This window comes from Poecilia reticulata, chromosome 13, assembly GCF_904066995.2.
Source record: "Poecilia reticulata chromosome 13, P_reticulata-male-v2, whole genome shotgun sequence".
NCBI classification, from domain to species: Eukaryota; Metazoa; Chordata; class Actinopteri; order Cyprinodontiformes; family Poeciliidae; genus Poecilia; species Poecilia reticulata.
Genome location: NC_088842.1, coordinates 23,854,620 through 23,872,181, shown reverse-complemented (window position 1 = coordinate 23,872,181; position 17,562 = coordinate 23,854,620). Strand labels below are relative to the sequence as shown.

The following is a 17,562-nucleotide window of genomic DNA, read 5'->3' as shown; positions in this document are numbered from 1 at the left end:
CCAGCCTTGGGGGCAACAGCTATAATGGGCAATCAGTCTTTTGGATCTCATGGTGGATTATGTCTAATATTAACATTTGTTTAATCATCTGAAATGCTTAAGAAAATAAGGAAAACAGAAAAAAAATCTGCAAAAGTTCAATTGTTTCGTATCAGAAATAATCTGTAAAGTCATTTGCAGCAGTTTGAGATCAATTTTTTAAGTGTGTTTAACATAAACCCTGACTGTACTAGTTTTTGTCATGATCCAAGGCATTTGTGAAGAATTTGAGTTCCTGACTAAAATCTACTTCTGGTCCCTGCAGTTAGACTGCTAACCAGAGCGTTTGTCAAGTTTTCTATAATTTCATAGCTTCCCATACTTGAAAAGGACTTGAAAAGACTTCAGGATTTCATTCAATCTTTTTTATTTTCACCAGTCAGTGTGAATCAATGAAGAGGTGAAAAACCTACAAAAACACAAAGTTTTCTTAACATACATTTTACACATTTGGTTTAAATCAATTAATCAATCAAATTTTATTTGTATAGCACATTTCAGCAGCAAGGCATTTCAAAGTGCTTTACATAATTAAAATAAAAACAGAAATAAGCAGTGAGAAAGATTAAAAAAAACAAAACATTACATAAGAAATTAAAAACATTAAAAACAAAAACATGGAAGACATCAAAAACCGCACTCTAATCCTAATTTAGCCATAAGCAACTCTAAACAGGTGGGTTTTAAATTGAGATTTAAAACCCACTTGTTCTAATTTATTAATTTAAGATAAATTAATAAAGTTAATTTATCTTAACCAATTCAATTTTTAACCTTGGACATACATTTCTTTCGCAATTTTAACCATGAATTCAAGTATTAAATTATTCAACTCTGTGTTCGGTTGAATTGAACAAATCCAAACATTTTAGAATAGCATTTTTTTCCCCTTTTTCTCAGGACATAACTTTTTACATTAAATGTCTTAAATATGCATCTAATGGAATCAAACTGTAAAAAAACTAGCAGTGCAAACTTTTCCTTCAATAAATTCTGCATTTCTTTTTATCAAACGCAAAACCAAAGTCAAATTACATTTCAACTGAGTCTAGTGAACAGCTTACCGGTAGTCCTTATTTAACCCATGTCCTTTTCCCATGAAATGCCACTTTGGAGACTGTGTTTGCCTTCCTCAGCTCTGTTGCAAAAACCAGCCAAATGTTTGGTGGATTCCTTATATTACCTGAGTTGAGGGTGGTGCTGATTGGACCAGATTCCTTTCACCTGCTGAGAAGTGCTGCAGAGTGGCACACAAATGTGTGTGTTCATGCACCCACATCTGAACCCATGAGCAGATCTGCTCTAAAGTCCTTTGCAGCAGTTTGAGATTAATTTTTTTAAAAGTCTGTGTTTAATATAAGCTCTGACTATACTAGTTTTTGTCCTGATCGAGGCGTTTGAGAAGAATTTTAGTTCCTGACTAAAGTCAACTTCTGGTCCCTGCAGTTAGCAGACTACTAACCATAGTGTTAGCCAGCAAATCATTGTGAATTTTGTGTGGCAGATTTTTATTAATCACTCCCAAAGTTTACACACAGTTTTCAAAACTATACTATCAAATTGCTTTTTACCCTTTACAATAACAGCTGCAGTTTTAAGAATGTTTTTATTCAACAAATATTTCAAGCTGTTTCGCAAACTAAATGTCTAATTATAGATTTGAACTTTTGATTTAATCCTGACTGATGACCCATTCTTGTAGCAATAATCAGCATTGCTACAAGATTCTGATTATTGCTACAAGTTGCTCCTTTTGGCTTCCATCTACCCTTCTGCTTTTAGATTAATAACTACATATTATAAGGTAAATAAATATCTGCAAGGACTTTTGGAAATTTTCCACAGCGGTGGAAAATTTGCAAATCACTGTCAGATCTTACATAGATTGTTGACAGAAGTTGCTCCTGTCGAATATTTTAGTTCATGGAAATGTTTGTGGGCAGAGCTACAAGGAAGCACACTCCCATAATGGACAATCTATGGATTGGATCAGGAAATTTGGAAATACATTTTTTCTATTATGGTACTGTAATAGTAGTTGTAAGCCACTACTACCAGCTGCCACCAATGCTTTTTGAATATTGACCAAACTGCTTTTTCTTCCGATCAACTTTCCATTAAAATGTTTGCATATAGCACTTTTATCCAAGCTATAACATTCCTTTATTTAAAAAAGTAAAATTGCTGTCTTAAAGAGTTCACTACTGTTAGTTTTTTGATGATAATCTAATTTTCTGAGATGTTTCAAAACCTTTTATAGTTTTTCACTAAATCAAAAACAGGAAAAAAATAATCAAAGACTGTCATTTTTCATAGGTTTGACTTTATTTACTAGTATATTAACACATTACATGCTACTGAAAATAAAAAGGTAATTTCAATTGTCTTGAAAGAATATAGTGTTATAATAAAATGGCACATTTCGATATTACACAGTTTCCACTGGCACTCTGCCACCTCCTTCCTTCTTCTGAAAGGAAATGAATGACTTCATGCAGGGCTACTAAAAAAATACTTCTTGGTGGTTTCATTGGCAACACAATTTAGATGATGAGTTATGTGGCAGAGCACCTGCTGTATGCAGAATGAGAGAAACGAGGAGGATTTGATCAGAACCATACAGATAAATGGACTGTATTAAAAGCTGGCAGTAAATAAAGGTTTCTCCTCTGAGTCACTACAATATTATAAGAGCAGAAAAAAAATCAGAAAAGGAAAATAAATGAAGGCAAGACAGAAATTAAGGTCAAAGAGATGTCTGGGGCCACCTTAAGACCGACGGCAACATAACGCAAACGGTGCATTTAGAGAGGCGTGAACATTTATTAGCACCCGTGATGAAGATGTGCAAAAAGCCTTAAAATAAACTCACGGTTTTTGAAGCAGCACAAGATCGCTCTGAAGTAATTAGAACAAATATCAGACTTTAACTTTAGTGCATTCATTTAGTTTGGGAGGAGATGCTTCTCTTAACAAAATCCCCCCCCAACAATCCCTTCAAATTAAATGCAACTTAAGAATCTTAAAACTACTTCAGTGGCGTGGAGTAAGCGGCACCTTGGGTTTCCATAGCAACTGTTAGATGCTTGTGGATAATCCAGATAAACAAGTTCATGTTTTAAATAAGAGACCTTTTTTAGCTTAAAATGTTAAAACTGTTTATTTTTGGATTAACCGAGTAATTGAATTGTGAAAGTTGGTTAATAGGTGAGTTTTTCTTTTCAGGTGAAGCTAAGACTCTTAAAAATTGAGGAATTATGGGTAGAACATTTTTCAGACAACTTTTTTTTAATCTTAAACTCAAAATGTTTATATTTTTGTTCAGTTGTGACTTAATTACTGCTCTGTGTTCTTTCAGCAAAATGGCATTTCTTTGAGACTGTATCCTCCAGTTAATTACTCGCTTACTAAATTAGCTGACGATTAGTTCAATAATTGATTAATCTCTTCAGCCCTAGTTTGGGATTTTCTTTTTTAAAGTGTGCGGAAAACACACAACAGAAAGTGCAGTAGAGGATCTGTGATGCTACAGGCCTGATTTGCATCCACAATAATCCTTGTTAGACTATTTAGTGAATTTCCAGATCATTAAATAAAAACCTGTTGGTTTCTGATGGAAGACTGACAACAAAACCGTTACACACAGGATAATGATTAAAAACATGAGGCAATAACAAAAACCAACCTTCCTCCGTGCTCATCTTATATCACTAACTAAAAATATCCATTCAGACTTGAAACCACTGAATTTCTCTCCCCACTGAGTGAATACACAGAAATGAAAGGTTTCGGAGTAGAAAGCACTCTAAGGCGTTTTACACATCTTTATCAGAGGAACCAAGAAATCCCTCCACCCTCTTCACTGTCATCAGGACATGCAGAACATGATCCCATCTGTCCGAATGTTGCTGCAGCGCCATCTGCAGGTGGCCGCAGCACCGCAACAGAGAGGAGGAGAGGATGAGCCCCCACAGATCACGCATAAAGGTTTTCAGCTTTTGTTCACGAGTCTGCGTCATGATAAATAGTAGCGCTGATGATTGTCACAACAAAAACACCTTCCTAAAGGGGCGAAAAACACCATGAACTACAAACCTCATAAAGAAACGGCGGAAAAGAAGAGGTAAAACAATAAAAAGATACAGTCTGCTTGGGCCTGTGCTTTGCAACTAAACAGGACTTTTAAATGAGGAAGAGCAAAAAAAAGAAACTAATAAAATAAAAATAAAAAAACTAATTTGCTAAAGAAGTTCACAGAAGGCTTTAAAACAAGGAGGACAGGTACCACATAACACCACTTTCTCCTTCCTTTGACACACACGACGAGACGTGGACGTAGGGTAAATTCAGTGGGCTGAATGCAGAACGCTAACATGATAAGACGGTTCTAACTAGAGTGGCTGGCAGCCTCCTACATTCAGTCTGTTTTACTTCAATCGTGTCCATCGGAGGCAGAGTGAGAACATGCGAGGGTCGGTCAGTTCCTCTGCCACAGAGAGATGTAGTGCCCTCCCAATGTTAAAAATCAAAGCAGCTATGAAGACAACTAGTAAGATATAAACAATACTCAGCATGAAATGAGAACCACAGTTACATCATTCCATAACAATATGTTCTATGAATCCTACAAAGGACTACTTGGTGGTGCGTGGTTGGAGGTGATCGGTGGAGCGAGGTTCAGGTGAGAGAATGTAGTGTTGCCTTTATCCCCACCTCGTCAACAGTCTTGCGGTTTCTCCATGGGCTGCGACTACATCCAGTTGCTCTTACTGTAGCTGCTGGTTTGGACTCGAGTGTTCGATACTCCATTTAACCGAGAGGTCTACGCCTTCATGTCTTTTTGGAAACGGTTCGCTGCTGAATACGAGCCCCGCTGCTTCAGTCCTTCAAAGTCAGGGGTTCACGCAGGATACTGCTGCATTCATGGCCAGTAAAGGAAGGAGTCCTTCAACAATGAAACAGAGCACGCCTCAGGTCGGGGATGAAAACTCTGAGTAGCTCCGATTGGCTTTTGTGGTTTCCGTTCGTTTTCATCAGAATCAATGCAAATTTAAAGTGGAGAAGTATCGAGAATTCGGCCGGCGAACAGAACTGACTGATGATGGTTTGCATAATGAAATATCGCCAATCTTCGGAGTGGAAGCTGTTATAGACGCAATGACAGTCATTTTTCATACCAGCCCTGGTTAGTCCGCTTTAATCAAACTATAATTTGCTTGCCTGGAAAGTCCGGTTGGTTTGTGGAGGTGTGAACGCACAGTCAGACTCCGATGCGGACCAAAAAAGCTAACTCTGTTCTGGCTAAAAACCTAGGTCTCGGTTTGGTTGACATAAACTCTGACGAGGTTTAAATGCATAATGTGAATGGAAGCGGACTGGAGACTGCTCCAATGCAAGAAGTGCACAGGGCATTCTGGGTAAATACAACCAAAACAAACATGTGATTCTAGCACTAGAAGAAGACTCACGGTCTTTAGGCCAAAGACAAAAGAGAAATTCTACCACTGCAGACTTTTCAAGCAATCCATCAATCAATCAGTTTTAATTATAAAGCACCCTTCATACTAACAGCAGCTCAAAGTGCTGTACAGATTAATAAAAAATAAACCAGTATGGAAAATGTATAAACTGATTTCTACATTTTTACACTGAGAATTTTGGAAAATTCAGAGTAATACACACTGAGACAGTTGTTCTCATCAAGCTAGTTGAGCTAAAGGCGGCTCAAAACGTCAACTATAATCACTTTCTCTTGTAAAACCGTTTTCCAGTGATTGACATGACGTCGTCTCTTCTAATTAAATTTCTAATGGCTGAAAATGGCAGCCAGAACAGAAATACATCCTGTTTTTATTCCTAAGGTTCCTAAAGAGAAGCTGGAATCAGCTAAAAGTTGGTACCAGCAGGTGAAGTTATTTAAAATCAACATTGGTGAATCTCTGCTTCAAAGAACTTCATGAGAAAATCTGAGTTCACACAAACAAAGACGGAAAGATAATGTCGGAACTGTGAGCATGTTTAGATTAAAAGGACTTTTTAAAAATAGGTTTAAAATCGAGACGGGAATGGGGAACTGACACCTAAAATCCATGGATGATGAAGATGCAACAAGAGAACTAAAATAATTTCTCCTTATTTCAATACATGAGGATCTGGATGTCGAAAATTAAGTTAAATCACTAAAATCTTTGAAGACTCATGGAAACCAGTTGTTATTAGAGCAAACGTTCTGTTTTCCCATCTGGCATGAATGCAGCCTGAGTGACCCTTAGTGGAAGATTAAAATAAAAATAATAAAAATAAAAAAAGACAGCAGCCATTACTGGTTTCCACAGAGGAAGAGGAAGTGGTTGAACGCTGCGTCAAGGAGTCTCCGTAGGAGCGAGCGTCGATAAGCCGTCCACGGCAGGAACTAGTTACAGGGAGTGGTCGCCGAGTTCGTGGAGCAGCAGAGGCGGGTTCATCTTCCGTGTTGCAGTCTGGGAGAGCAGGAAGGACGAGGAGGAAGAGGAGGTGATTATTAATACGAGTAGAAACGGATCACGGCGGGGTGGAGGGGGTCCGACGAGGGGCCTGCTTTGTTCTTGGTGATTCTCAGAAACTGTACTTGGTGCGGCTAAAAGCTCGGGGAGGAAGGGGGAGGGTTGGGGGAGTGAGCAGGATGGGTGGAAGGGGAGTAGGTGAGAAAAAGAGAGGTGAGGAAGGGTCTAGTACTAGTGTCCAGGTGGTGGAGCGGCGGTCCGCCCTCAGCTCAGTTCGTCCTCGGCGCTGTGCTGGTCCAGCAGCTTGACGTGCGTGAAAGGAAAGTGGCCATGCTTGCCTTTACATTCGCCCTCCCACTGGCCGTTCACGTTTATTTTGGTCACCTTCACCATGTCCCCCACCTGGGAGGGAGAGAGAGGAAGAGAGAGAGAGAACGTGAGGAGCAGAAACACATCAAACAGAGCTAAGATCAGAGTTTATACGGTAAAATTCAAGCATTTTCAAGGTAAGTTTTCACTTTTCCAACACCACACAATACAAATGAACTACAACAGACAGGTTCAATTCACTATTATATACTGCTCAAAAAAATAAAGGGAACACTTTAATAACACAATATAATTCCAAGTAAATCAAACTTCTGTGAAATCAAACTGTCCACTTAGGAAGCAACACTGATTGACCTGACGAGGGTCCCCGTTGTCAATCAGTGTTGCTTCCTAAGTGGACAATTTGATTTCACAGAAGTTTGATTTACTTGGAATTATATTGTGTTGTTTAAGTGTTCCCTTTATTTTTTTGAGCAGTGTACATATATAATTAATATTAATAATGTCTTGTAATAGTATTCTACGTTCTCTAGCGGGGATAATGTAAACTAAAATATAACAAAGTTTTATGCTTTAAAATGTCTTTCACAAACACCTGGTACATCGCAACAAAACAAATTTATCAAAAACAATCCCCCAATTTCTATAATGTTTTATAACATATAAAATATAAGTTAACATTTACTTCAATTGCACAGATCAATAACTCATTGGAAGTACCGTATTTTCCGCACTATAAGGCGCACCTAAAAACCTTCAATTTCCTCAAAAGCCGACAGTGCGCCTTATAATCCGGTGCGCCTTATATATGCAACTACGGTAAGCAGCCGCCGACTTCATTTTTGCCCCTAGAAGAAGAAGCGCGCGGTGCATGCTGGGATAGTTGTCAGAACGCTGGTTTGTTAATAAAGTTTGACTGACCCATCTACCTACCGACCTGATAATCAGGTCGTCTGCAGGTCATTTAGCACCAGGTTCTCCACGAACATGCTGTGCGCGAACGGAGAATGGTGATCATCGTCTGGCCACACCCCTGCCCAGTCGCGGAAGGCTCTCCTCGTCGACCTGAGTCGGACTGTTTTGTTGATATTTCGTTTAGTCCATCTAGTGGATGCATAACGTAACTCCAGCCTCTACTGTAGCGTCTATTCTATGCACCTTATAATCCGGTGCGCCTTATAGTGCGGAAAATACGGTAATAAATATTAATTACATTGAAACAATCCAAACAAATTGTGTTTTGGTAAATGACCTTCCTGCTCAAATTAAATACTTAACATAAAAAATGTTTTCTGGCATTTAGCATATAGAAATAATTTTTGGTAATTCTAAATGACCTGAAACAAGAAAAGTTTAGTCTGATTTAACTTCAGACAGTGAGGGAAAAAATGAGTGTGTCTTTTTTTTTATCAGGTATATGGAAATATCTAGGCTCAACTATAAATGACGCTTTCCACATTTAGGCTTTTAAACAAACATCATTGCACAAAGTTGTGCCGTTTGAATATCAAGTACTTTTAAGGACTTTACACAGAAATCAAGCACTTTTCAAACCTGGAAAACGCCTACATGAAATTGAAGATTTTCAAGCACCCGTCTTGTACAAAACCTGCATGTCGACGTTTGACCTGCACAGGCAGAGGAGCGGCTGGTCCTGCTGCAATTAACCTGAGCAAACAGGTGCCAGCAGACAAGTACAAAGTTCAAGTCGACGTCAGCAAGAGCAGAAGAGGAACAATCCGATAACTCAGAGTGACGATGAAGATTCCCGGTGATTCCTGACAGGAAAAAGCTGCAGGACAGGTTTCTAGTTAGATCACCTGTCAGGATTCCTCACCAAACTAACTCCAATCATTTAACGTCCGATTTATTTTACATGTTACAACCAAAATTTTATTATGTTTTGCAATAATAGTGAAGCAGGATTTAAAAGAAGATTTATGCTTGTCTGCACATCAAGTGTTTAATTCAAGATTCAAGGACTCAAGGATTTTTTATTGTTTTTATAGATACATTTACATTTTTATAAACAAATTGTAAAATAAATTGCTCTGTGATGGCACTCAAAATTAGTTAATTGCAGGGTTTGTAATTAACTGATGGAAATGAACTGTATTTTAATCAGAAATCACAAATCCACAAAATAAATATTTTCAATTCAAAAATCCTTTTGCTGCTAAATTATTGAATAAATAGACACATGAGCTCAGAAACAAATATATTTATTTATTCCAGCGTCGTGTCCTTTAATAAATTGAAGTTTATTGGTCTTTGAGAAAGCGAACTTGAATTATTGTTCCATTATCAGTACATTAATCGAAGATGGTCTCAAACAACATTATCGCAATGACTACTGGAACAATTCCAGCAATATTTGTTATCGTAACAGGCCTACTGATCATTTTAAAATGTTTTTATTTTATAAACAGACATCAGGACCAGTCATACTTTTATTCCACTGGATTATGCAGAAAACCTACAAAAAAAAACAGAAACTGGAATCGACCCAACGCTTATCAACACTTTACTAAAAATGGAAGAATCATCAGCATTCATATAGAAAGTTAGTCATCTTTACAATTGTTTTAAAGTAGCTCAAGAAAACATTAAATCTTGTGCTTATTTGGATGCATGAATAAATTAGGCACTGCAGCATTTAAATAAATTACAGTGATGCAACACTGTGGATGAACTCTGCCAGTGTGTTTATGATTTCTTAGTAACTATCCAGCCTGTTTACCTGATGTGGTTTAATAACAATGTAGTTATTATTCTTTAGCTGCTAAGCTCCACTTGTAGGCAATGCTCCTCATGTTAGAGCGACCGTCCACTTCTGCTCACGTTATGTTTTACTCCTACTGCCAATCCCCGATAACTTCAGCAGCCCTGAGTCTCTTTCTTTGCTCAGGAGTGCTGAATTATATGCTAATATATTCCACTACCAGAACCTCCACTCTGACTGTGTCAACTAGAGGTCGTAATCTACTGCAACGTGGGCTCTCTGTCTGACTGGTCGGGACATCAGGGGAGAAAAAAAGAACAAACGGTTCAAGCTGCAGATTTCAAAGTTTAACAATGATTTTGGCTTTCAATAAAACAGTCAGAGCAGATCTACATGATGGACTGACATGTTCATTATCAACGCGCATCAGACGGAAATAAATTCTCCTAGATCACCTTCATCAGCTCAGGAAATCAGACTATCTAGTGAGACAGCTTGATGGAATTTAGAAGGATAAAAGTTTGGGCAACGCCGACATCGTCTCTGCATTAAAACTTTGTAAATTGCCAGAAATCCTCTGGCTTTTATGCTTTCAGACAGCTGCTATGATTCGCAACAGCGGCAACAAGGCATCGTCTTTACTGCAGAGAGCAGCTGGTTAGCATCTCATAAGCTCAAAAACACCTGAACTACGACTCCAAATCCCACATGAGTTGAAACCTAGGCTGCAGAGAGAGAAAGAAGTTCAATCCCCAAATCCAACGTCTCTCTGCTCGGCTTTCTAACTATAAGGAGGTTTAAAGAGGAGTGGCAAAAACAAATGAGGTGGATTAGCAGTGTTTATCAACAACTGATGACATCATCTAATTGTGGAATATCATCTCTGCTGCCCGGATATTGAACTATTAGCACATCACTATGGTCATGCGACTGTCACACAGCTACAGTCTTCAGGCAGAGGTCTCTAGAGTCACTGCAAGACTGACCGTTACTGTAGATTCTTCCCATAGCGTCACCATTAATAACGATTCTTTGAAGATATCTGGATCATGATGATGACTTATGACAATTCATTTCTCTTTGGGTAAAATAAAGTACTTTTGACTTTAATTTGGACTGACTGAGCCTCGGGCAGCTAACGGCTACCAGACTCCAACGTTCAACCTGTCAGCAGACTTTCAAACCAGGCTGAAGATAACTTCTTGTTCACTTTGATGGCAGGAAGTCTGACTTCCTTTGCAACCTTTGACATCACCAAACCATGATCAACTTTACAGATTCAAAAACTGAAGGTACAAACAACACTGGTAGACTACATAGCAATATGCTGCCATGTTAGAAGAAAACTGAATTTCGAATCGCAAAAATGTAATTCCTGTACATTCATATCAGAGATCCACTTGCTACTAACCTGACCAATGATGAGCTGTAAGAAAAAACTCAAGAAAAAAAAACTACAGATGCACTGACTCATTTCTTCTGACTGGTTTTAGGTTTTCTTTGAGATGCAACAGTAATACAAGAGATATACAAAAGGAAAGGTGGATGCATAAAAAGAAGGAAGAAGTTCTCCAACGTCTCCCTGCCTGGCTTTCTAATCACACACCCAGACAGAGACTTAAAGCAAACGGGATGGATCAGCAAAGCTCAACATCACCTGATGGTGCCGTCCAGGATGTGCTAATGTGGAATGTCTTTTCTGTTTCCCAGAAATTGAGCTGCTAAAATGTAATGAGACTGTTACAGTCTTCAGTCAGAGGTCTATTCAGGTTAATTGCAAGACTGACTGCTACTGGAACATCACCATCCACAACAACTCTTTGAAGATGTTTGGACCATAATGATGAGTTAGAACATTTAACTTCCCTTTGAGAGAGATAAAGTATTTGTAGACAGGATGAACCTGAAAAACAACATTTTCCGACCGCCAAGGAATGGTGGATCTGCAGTTTGAGTTTTAAGTGTTTCTCAGGTGAAGCCAATGGCTGAAAGCATCACCTGGTTCTGCTTATAACCCCATGAAATATGTTGCATAATAAAAAGCTGCTTTCAATTGCTTGGTATAGATCTTTAAATTGTTTTTTTTTTTTTTTTTTGGAAACAAGGAAACGTGAGCTACTTATTAACCACTCAGTGCCAACATGCTGAGTCACTCAGGGCCGACTCCCGTAGGATACAGGTTTCTTTCTACAGAACAACTTCAAACAAATTTGTCCTGTTTTCAACCTGGTCGATGACTAGCAAAAAGAAAATTGAGCCACAAGCACATTGCTTGTGCTTTGTCAAGACACAAAGGGCCAAACACTGGGTCTGGATGTGCAGCCACACTGTCCAGCAGCGAGGCGTGGGGCGGGGGACAACGAGCGCATTTCGCTTGGCCTGCCTGCTCATCCCACTCCTGGCTCAGCTGGATTCCAGGCTTCACAGAAACCAGAGGAAATGGTCCTGTTCCCAAACACAAACTATTTCCTTCCCCCGATGACCTGCTCCGTGGGAGCCCCGCTCTCACTTCCGCTTCAGTTGAACAGCGCCGGCACAAAGTGCAGCTTACCCAGCATTAGCAGCAGGGTCCGTATTTTGATAGTGTTTGTTGGATTCAAAGCGCCACTGACGCCATGGTTAGGCGGAGCAGATTTTGAGCGAAACTGTAACATTTTTGTTTCGCTCGCTTACACAAATACAGGGTTTGTTCTACGCATGCGTGGGAAGATAAAAACAACGGTGGACAGCACCGTGACGTGTTGCACTACTTAACCAGTTCGGTTTAACACAACTTCTGATATGTATTCTACATGTTGCAGGACTTCTTGGTTCATGGGAAACAGATTACCGTTTTCTAATGAGGTAGGAACTAAAGATCAAAAGCGAATGTGCGATTGGACGACATGCTAAGATCATGGCGCCATGTAAGTGGCCTGGCATGACAACTACAGCAGCGTCAAGATGTGTTCGAGGCTCGGCAGTTTCCTGACAGCAATCTTGTATAAACGTAGCCTAAGGCTGCATTCACAACAGTCCCGTTTAGTCCGCTTTAATTGAGCTCTGGTTCGTTTGTCTAGAAAATCCAGTTGCTTTGGGGAGGTAACTGTTCAAACTCTGACGTGAACCAAGAAGCAAACTCTGGTCCACAAAGAAAACCTCGTTGGCATTCAAGTCCAACCAGGCTTGAATGCCAAAGGACCACTCCGAAAGCAGGAAGAGGACTACAGCGCAAGGATTATGGGTAAATAAAACCAAAACAACTGTGCAAGTTTAGTGCTAATAGGAGAACTAGTTGTGAGTCATTTGCCAAAGATAAACAAGAAATCTTACAACTGCTAAAATCCACTCCATCTTGTTTACATTTAGCAAAGAAGGAAGATGTGCTTGTGTCTCATTCAGAGGTTTTCTTGTAGTTTCCTTCTGTAGTTCTTCATTCAACACCACCACAGGTGAAGGGGGGGAACAAGTTGCTCAAAGTGTTTGGTTATTTGACATAGTTCAGTATAAAAACTTAAAATATAATATTGTAAGAAAACCTGCTTGAGGCCACAAAAGACTTGAAACTGGTTCCCGGTTCTAATTTCAGGTGACTAATAACCCTAAACAGAAATAGAGCTATTCAGGGAAAGCTTAAATCAAAGCATTTTATTGTGTTGGGATGGTCCAGTCAAAGTCCAGATTGAAATTCAAATGAGGATTTGTTGATGGACTTGAAAACCTGCTGTTTACAGACACTTTCCATCTAATCTGACTGAGCTCGAACTGTCCTGCAAATGAATGGACCAAAGCTTCAGTTAATCGAAAGCAAATAAAATGCAGCTCTAACTGGTGTTTGATGCAGCTTAAAATGCTGAATCACTTCAGTTTATGCACTGATTTAGATTGATCTATCACATCAAATCCCAATAGGATACTGAAATTTATAATTGATAAATTGTGGAAATGTTGAGTTAGAAACTGGCACTGCACTGAAATACGCAGAAAAATCATAAGAACTTTGATTAAATGCCATGTCAACCTTGCTAAATGTTGAAGACTTGGCATCACATTTCAACAATAACCATCTCCTGAGCTGCTGGTAGAAAGAGAGCAATCAGACCAGTGAAAGACGGCTCTATGTCTCCATATTTACCTCCAAGGCCAGGGCGGTCTTGTCGTAGGCGTTGGGTACCCTCTTCTGTATGGCCCTGGCATAGACGGGTCCATTCTGGAGATTCGGGAGGGGAGTCGGCTGGGCGTACTGGCTGGGGTCTCCCGTCAATGGAGCGCCGGACTGAGCTGCAGAGCTGTCCGAGTTCCCTGCGGGCGGCACCGCAGGCAGCCCAGCCCCCGCCACCGCGCTCGGAGACGCCGGTCTGAACTGCTCCACGTACGGGACTGGGATCATCCCTGTTTTTCCTTCAGAGTTCTGGGCGTTCCACCACTGCTCCTCAGGCTTCTCCAGTACTCTGAGGATGTCCCCCATCCGAAACGGGAGATCCTCCTCGTCGTTGCCGGGGAAGTCGAAAAGCCCCCGGACGTACTCATCTTCCAGGCGCGGCGGGGCTTTGGCCACACCTCGGGCGGAGCGGGGATTTTTGGACTTGTTCATGGGACCTATCAAGGTGGTGGTGTCCAAGTAGTGGATTTTGTAGAACTCGAGCAGAGCGGGAAGAGACTCAAACTCCTGGTCACCAATACGAAACTTGTGGGGAGGCGAACCTGGTCCGACACAGGAGGAAGAGGGAAGTTAGAGCAAATTTTCATTTACACTCATTTTTTTTTTCTTTTGGCTGAAACAACAGACACCTGCTCTAATGCACAGTCAGTGTCTGAGGTCTGACGCAATCAATCAAATTTAAAATGAGCTCAATAATTTCCATTCTAAATGATTAATATCTTTTCCAGAGGCATCATTATCCATTTATTTATGGTTTTTGTTGTGCTGTTGGATATCTTTCAATTACACTATTAAGCGTTCTTTACTAAATAAAAGTTTGCTGGTCTCTGACAGGAAGAATTTGAATTTTTACACCACTATTAATACCTCAAACATCAAGATTATCGTTTATTGCAATAACTTCAGGGACAATTCATCGTCCAGCAAAATGTGTTATCATGACAAGCCAAGTGAGGTCCTGAACAGAATTTTCTTGATTGCCTTGTTATAAACATATAACTAGAATTTGAATGCAACTACAAATCCAAAGTTGAAATTTTTTAAACGACCAGGACTCCTGTAGCGTTTTGGTTTGCTTGTTCCTCAGGCTGGCCCTGCTGGTTTGTTTCGATATGCAACATGTAGACCGCATGTCTCGAAAAGGTCAATCAAAACTCGTGTTCTTTCCACAAACACTTTAAATCCACTTGTTTTGGTATACATTAATCCTCAGTTCTTCCGAACTTGTTTTGTTGTTGTATATTTATTACATACATTTTAAATATCCTAACTAAGCAAACAAAAACAGAAAAACAAAAATTATTATGAAGTCTCTGTCAACAAAACTGCCCTTCAAAAAAAAAAAAGAGGCGTAGTTGAGATCAAAACACAAGACTAAAGAATTATGTCATCCAGTTTTTGGTAGAAAGAGAAAACATTTAATCTTTCATGGATTTAGTTGATTGCTTTTTGTGACAGGCCTACTAATTACTACCCATACCAGATGTATAGCTTACCTACCGTAACCCAAACAAATTTGATTTAGAACAATAAAATCAATGCATGCGTCTGTTATCATGTCTGATCACAAACCATGAAGTTTGAGGTCTGTAGTCGCGTGTAAACTAAAATGCTCAAGAATGGGCCGGCCCTGTTGATGATGAGTTCAGAAGTGCAACATGCGAGACTGGACTATTTCTGTAACTGGTCATGATGTTGGTGATTTCCAGAGTGACCAGGAAGCATCTTGGTTTCCTTATTTTATGTTTTTCCCTGAGAATGCTGAGGGACAGGTAGGCCTGTTGTAATAAGAGATACATGAGTTAATTGTTTGATAAATTAACATGAACTCAATCATTTTCATTTGGATGATTTATTGCTTTTTTTCTTTTCTCTCTTGTTCTCCCAGAATTTGTAAGAAAAAAGTCTTCATTGGTCTCTGCTAGTTTTAAAAGACAATTTTGTTCACATACTTTTTTTTTATTTGTTTCTCTTTTTTGTTTATATTTAAAATGTCTTCCAGCTCCAGTGGTAAATTGTAATATTCATTACAAGTTAAAGTGTATTAATCTTTGATAATGCGTTCTTTCATTATTTCGCCATTACCGTTATATTACTTGAAAACGGTCTCAAAACAATATTGTCATTTATCGCAATAACTTCTGGGACAATTTATCGTTCAGCAAAATGTGTTATTGTGACAGGCCTGGGACGGGAATCTAAAGCGTCAAACTAAGATAATATGAAGTTCTTGTGAACATTATCTGCACCTTCTGTTGGTACATTTATTTCTGCGCTGCAAATATTGCTCAACCTGTTAATGAAACTATGTGATTTTTAAGTCACCCATGTCTAGACACAATGATATGCTACAATTGGCCATATTATGATGGACTAACGCACGTCTCAATGTGCATGGCCATCTATATTCCCTATGCTGGAAAAAGAGTGGCACTATTGCTGCCTCTTCTATGGTGCAAGTCATGCAAGAATGGTCCCATCGGTGGCACCACCGTGCACCGAGCCCCTCCACGCCCCCTCTCTGTGCTCTTACCTGGCTCGGGCTTTCGGCTGTTCGTGTTAATTATATAATGCGAGACTCTGGAGTTCTCCGACACCGACAGCACGTAGTCGCCGGGGCTGGTGATGGAGTCCCGGACCAGAAACACGCCGTGCCGCTGCCCCTGCAGCATACACACAGTCTCCGCTCTGGTCAAGCGGCCCCAGTACCAGCTCTCGCGGTCCGACGCGTCAAATCTTCCGGCCATGATCACCAACACAAAGCCGAGGCTTTACCCGTGGCCTTCCCTGCTCTCCCTCCTGTTATCCACAAGCGGAGCTTTCAACTCATACAAAAAACTTTAGCGCCGAGAGCACGTTCAGTAAACAGGCGACATCCGCAGCTGGCCGTGTGGGCTCCAATTCGTAGATACAGGAGGAAAACCGCGCTGTAAAAATACCTCCGGTGTGGTCTGTGGTCAGCCTGCTGGTCTACCAATCATACGGCTTGTTTCAGAGGCACGAATGTTGCTACAAACCAGCCGCTGATGACAACTAACTTCAAAAACTGAAATGGCGGATACGGGAAAACAAAAAAGGCCCCACTCACCGGAAGGGACGTAGACTTTGGACGCAGAGCACGCACGACGTCAAGCTCCATACGTCATGATAAACAGATAAACGCAAAGTTATGTAAACGTTGAAATATGTTTGTAACTATGTTGTTTCTCATACTCTTTGAATGTAAAAATAATTTTTATATACCAGGAAATTTATTTTTCTTTTAAAATGTCAGATTTTGACTTCGTCACGACTTCATGGTCACGTGTTTTACAAAAAAATAATAATAATATATATTTTTTAGCACATTACATGAACAATATTGGCTCAGTTGTCACCGAAATATGAACATTTAAGGTTTCTCCTCTAACAAGTAATCAAACAAAAGCGTGCACATTTTCAACAAGGGGAATTAAATCTGAATGCAATTTATGTACATGTCCACTAGATGTCACTAAGCACACATTAGTTTTGGTTTGTACTGTAACTTGTGTGATATACGCTGTCATAATTTTGAACGTGTTGAAAATATTGGAAAATATTTATTTAGAAATAAGTTAGCTGTAGTGTATTCCTTTTGTCTTATACTGATCTGAAAAGGCCAACAGGCTCGTGGAGAGATGGTACTTTTTAAAAAAATATTTTATCTCTGTGCAACCAATGTTAGTGTATCTCATCTGTGAGAGTCCAGCACAAAGTAGTGTGTTATTATTTTAGTTCATTAAGATTTTAAACTAATATATATGATTAAAGTGTGTGTTTGTGTTTCACTCTGAATAGAAAATGCAGTTAGTTTAATGGTGTGAACA

General features: G+C 39.6%; 2 protein-coding genes across 3 annotated transcripts in view; one reads left to right on the top strand and one right to left on the bottom strand.

Annotated features, from left to right (window-relative positions):
* LOC103474876 (uncharacterized) overlaps positions 1-17,562 on the top strand; it is a 264,378-nt gene that overhangs the window by 29,327 nt on the left and 217,489 nt on the right. The window lies entirely within an intron of this gene.
* crk (CRK proto-oncogene, adaptor protein) lies at positions 2,341-16,827 on the bottom strand. 2 transcript variants are annotated; one of them, XM_008426141.3, is made up of 3 exons: positions 16,248-16,822; positions 13,688-14,256; positions 2,341-6,923 (listed from the first exon to the last, which is right to left on the bottom strand). In XM_008426141.3, the coding sequence occupies exons 1-3, from the start codon at positions 16,459-16,461 to the stop codon at positions 6,786-6,788; spliced, it is 921 nt and encodes a 306-aa protein (XP_008424363.1). In that variant the 5' UTR covers positions 16,462-16,822; the 3' UTR covers positions 2,341-6,785. The 2 variants fall into 2 exon arrangements, with proteins under 2 accessions (XP_008424363.1, XP_008424364.1); XM_008426142.3 differs by lacking the exon at positions 2,341-6,923 and adding an exon at positions 9,058-13,322 and having other exon boundaries at positions 16,248-16,827.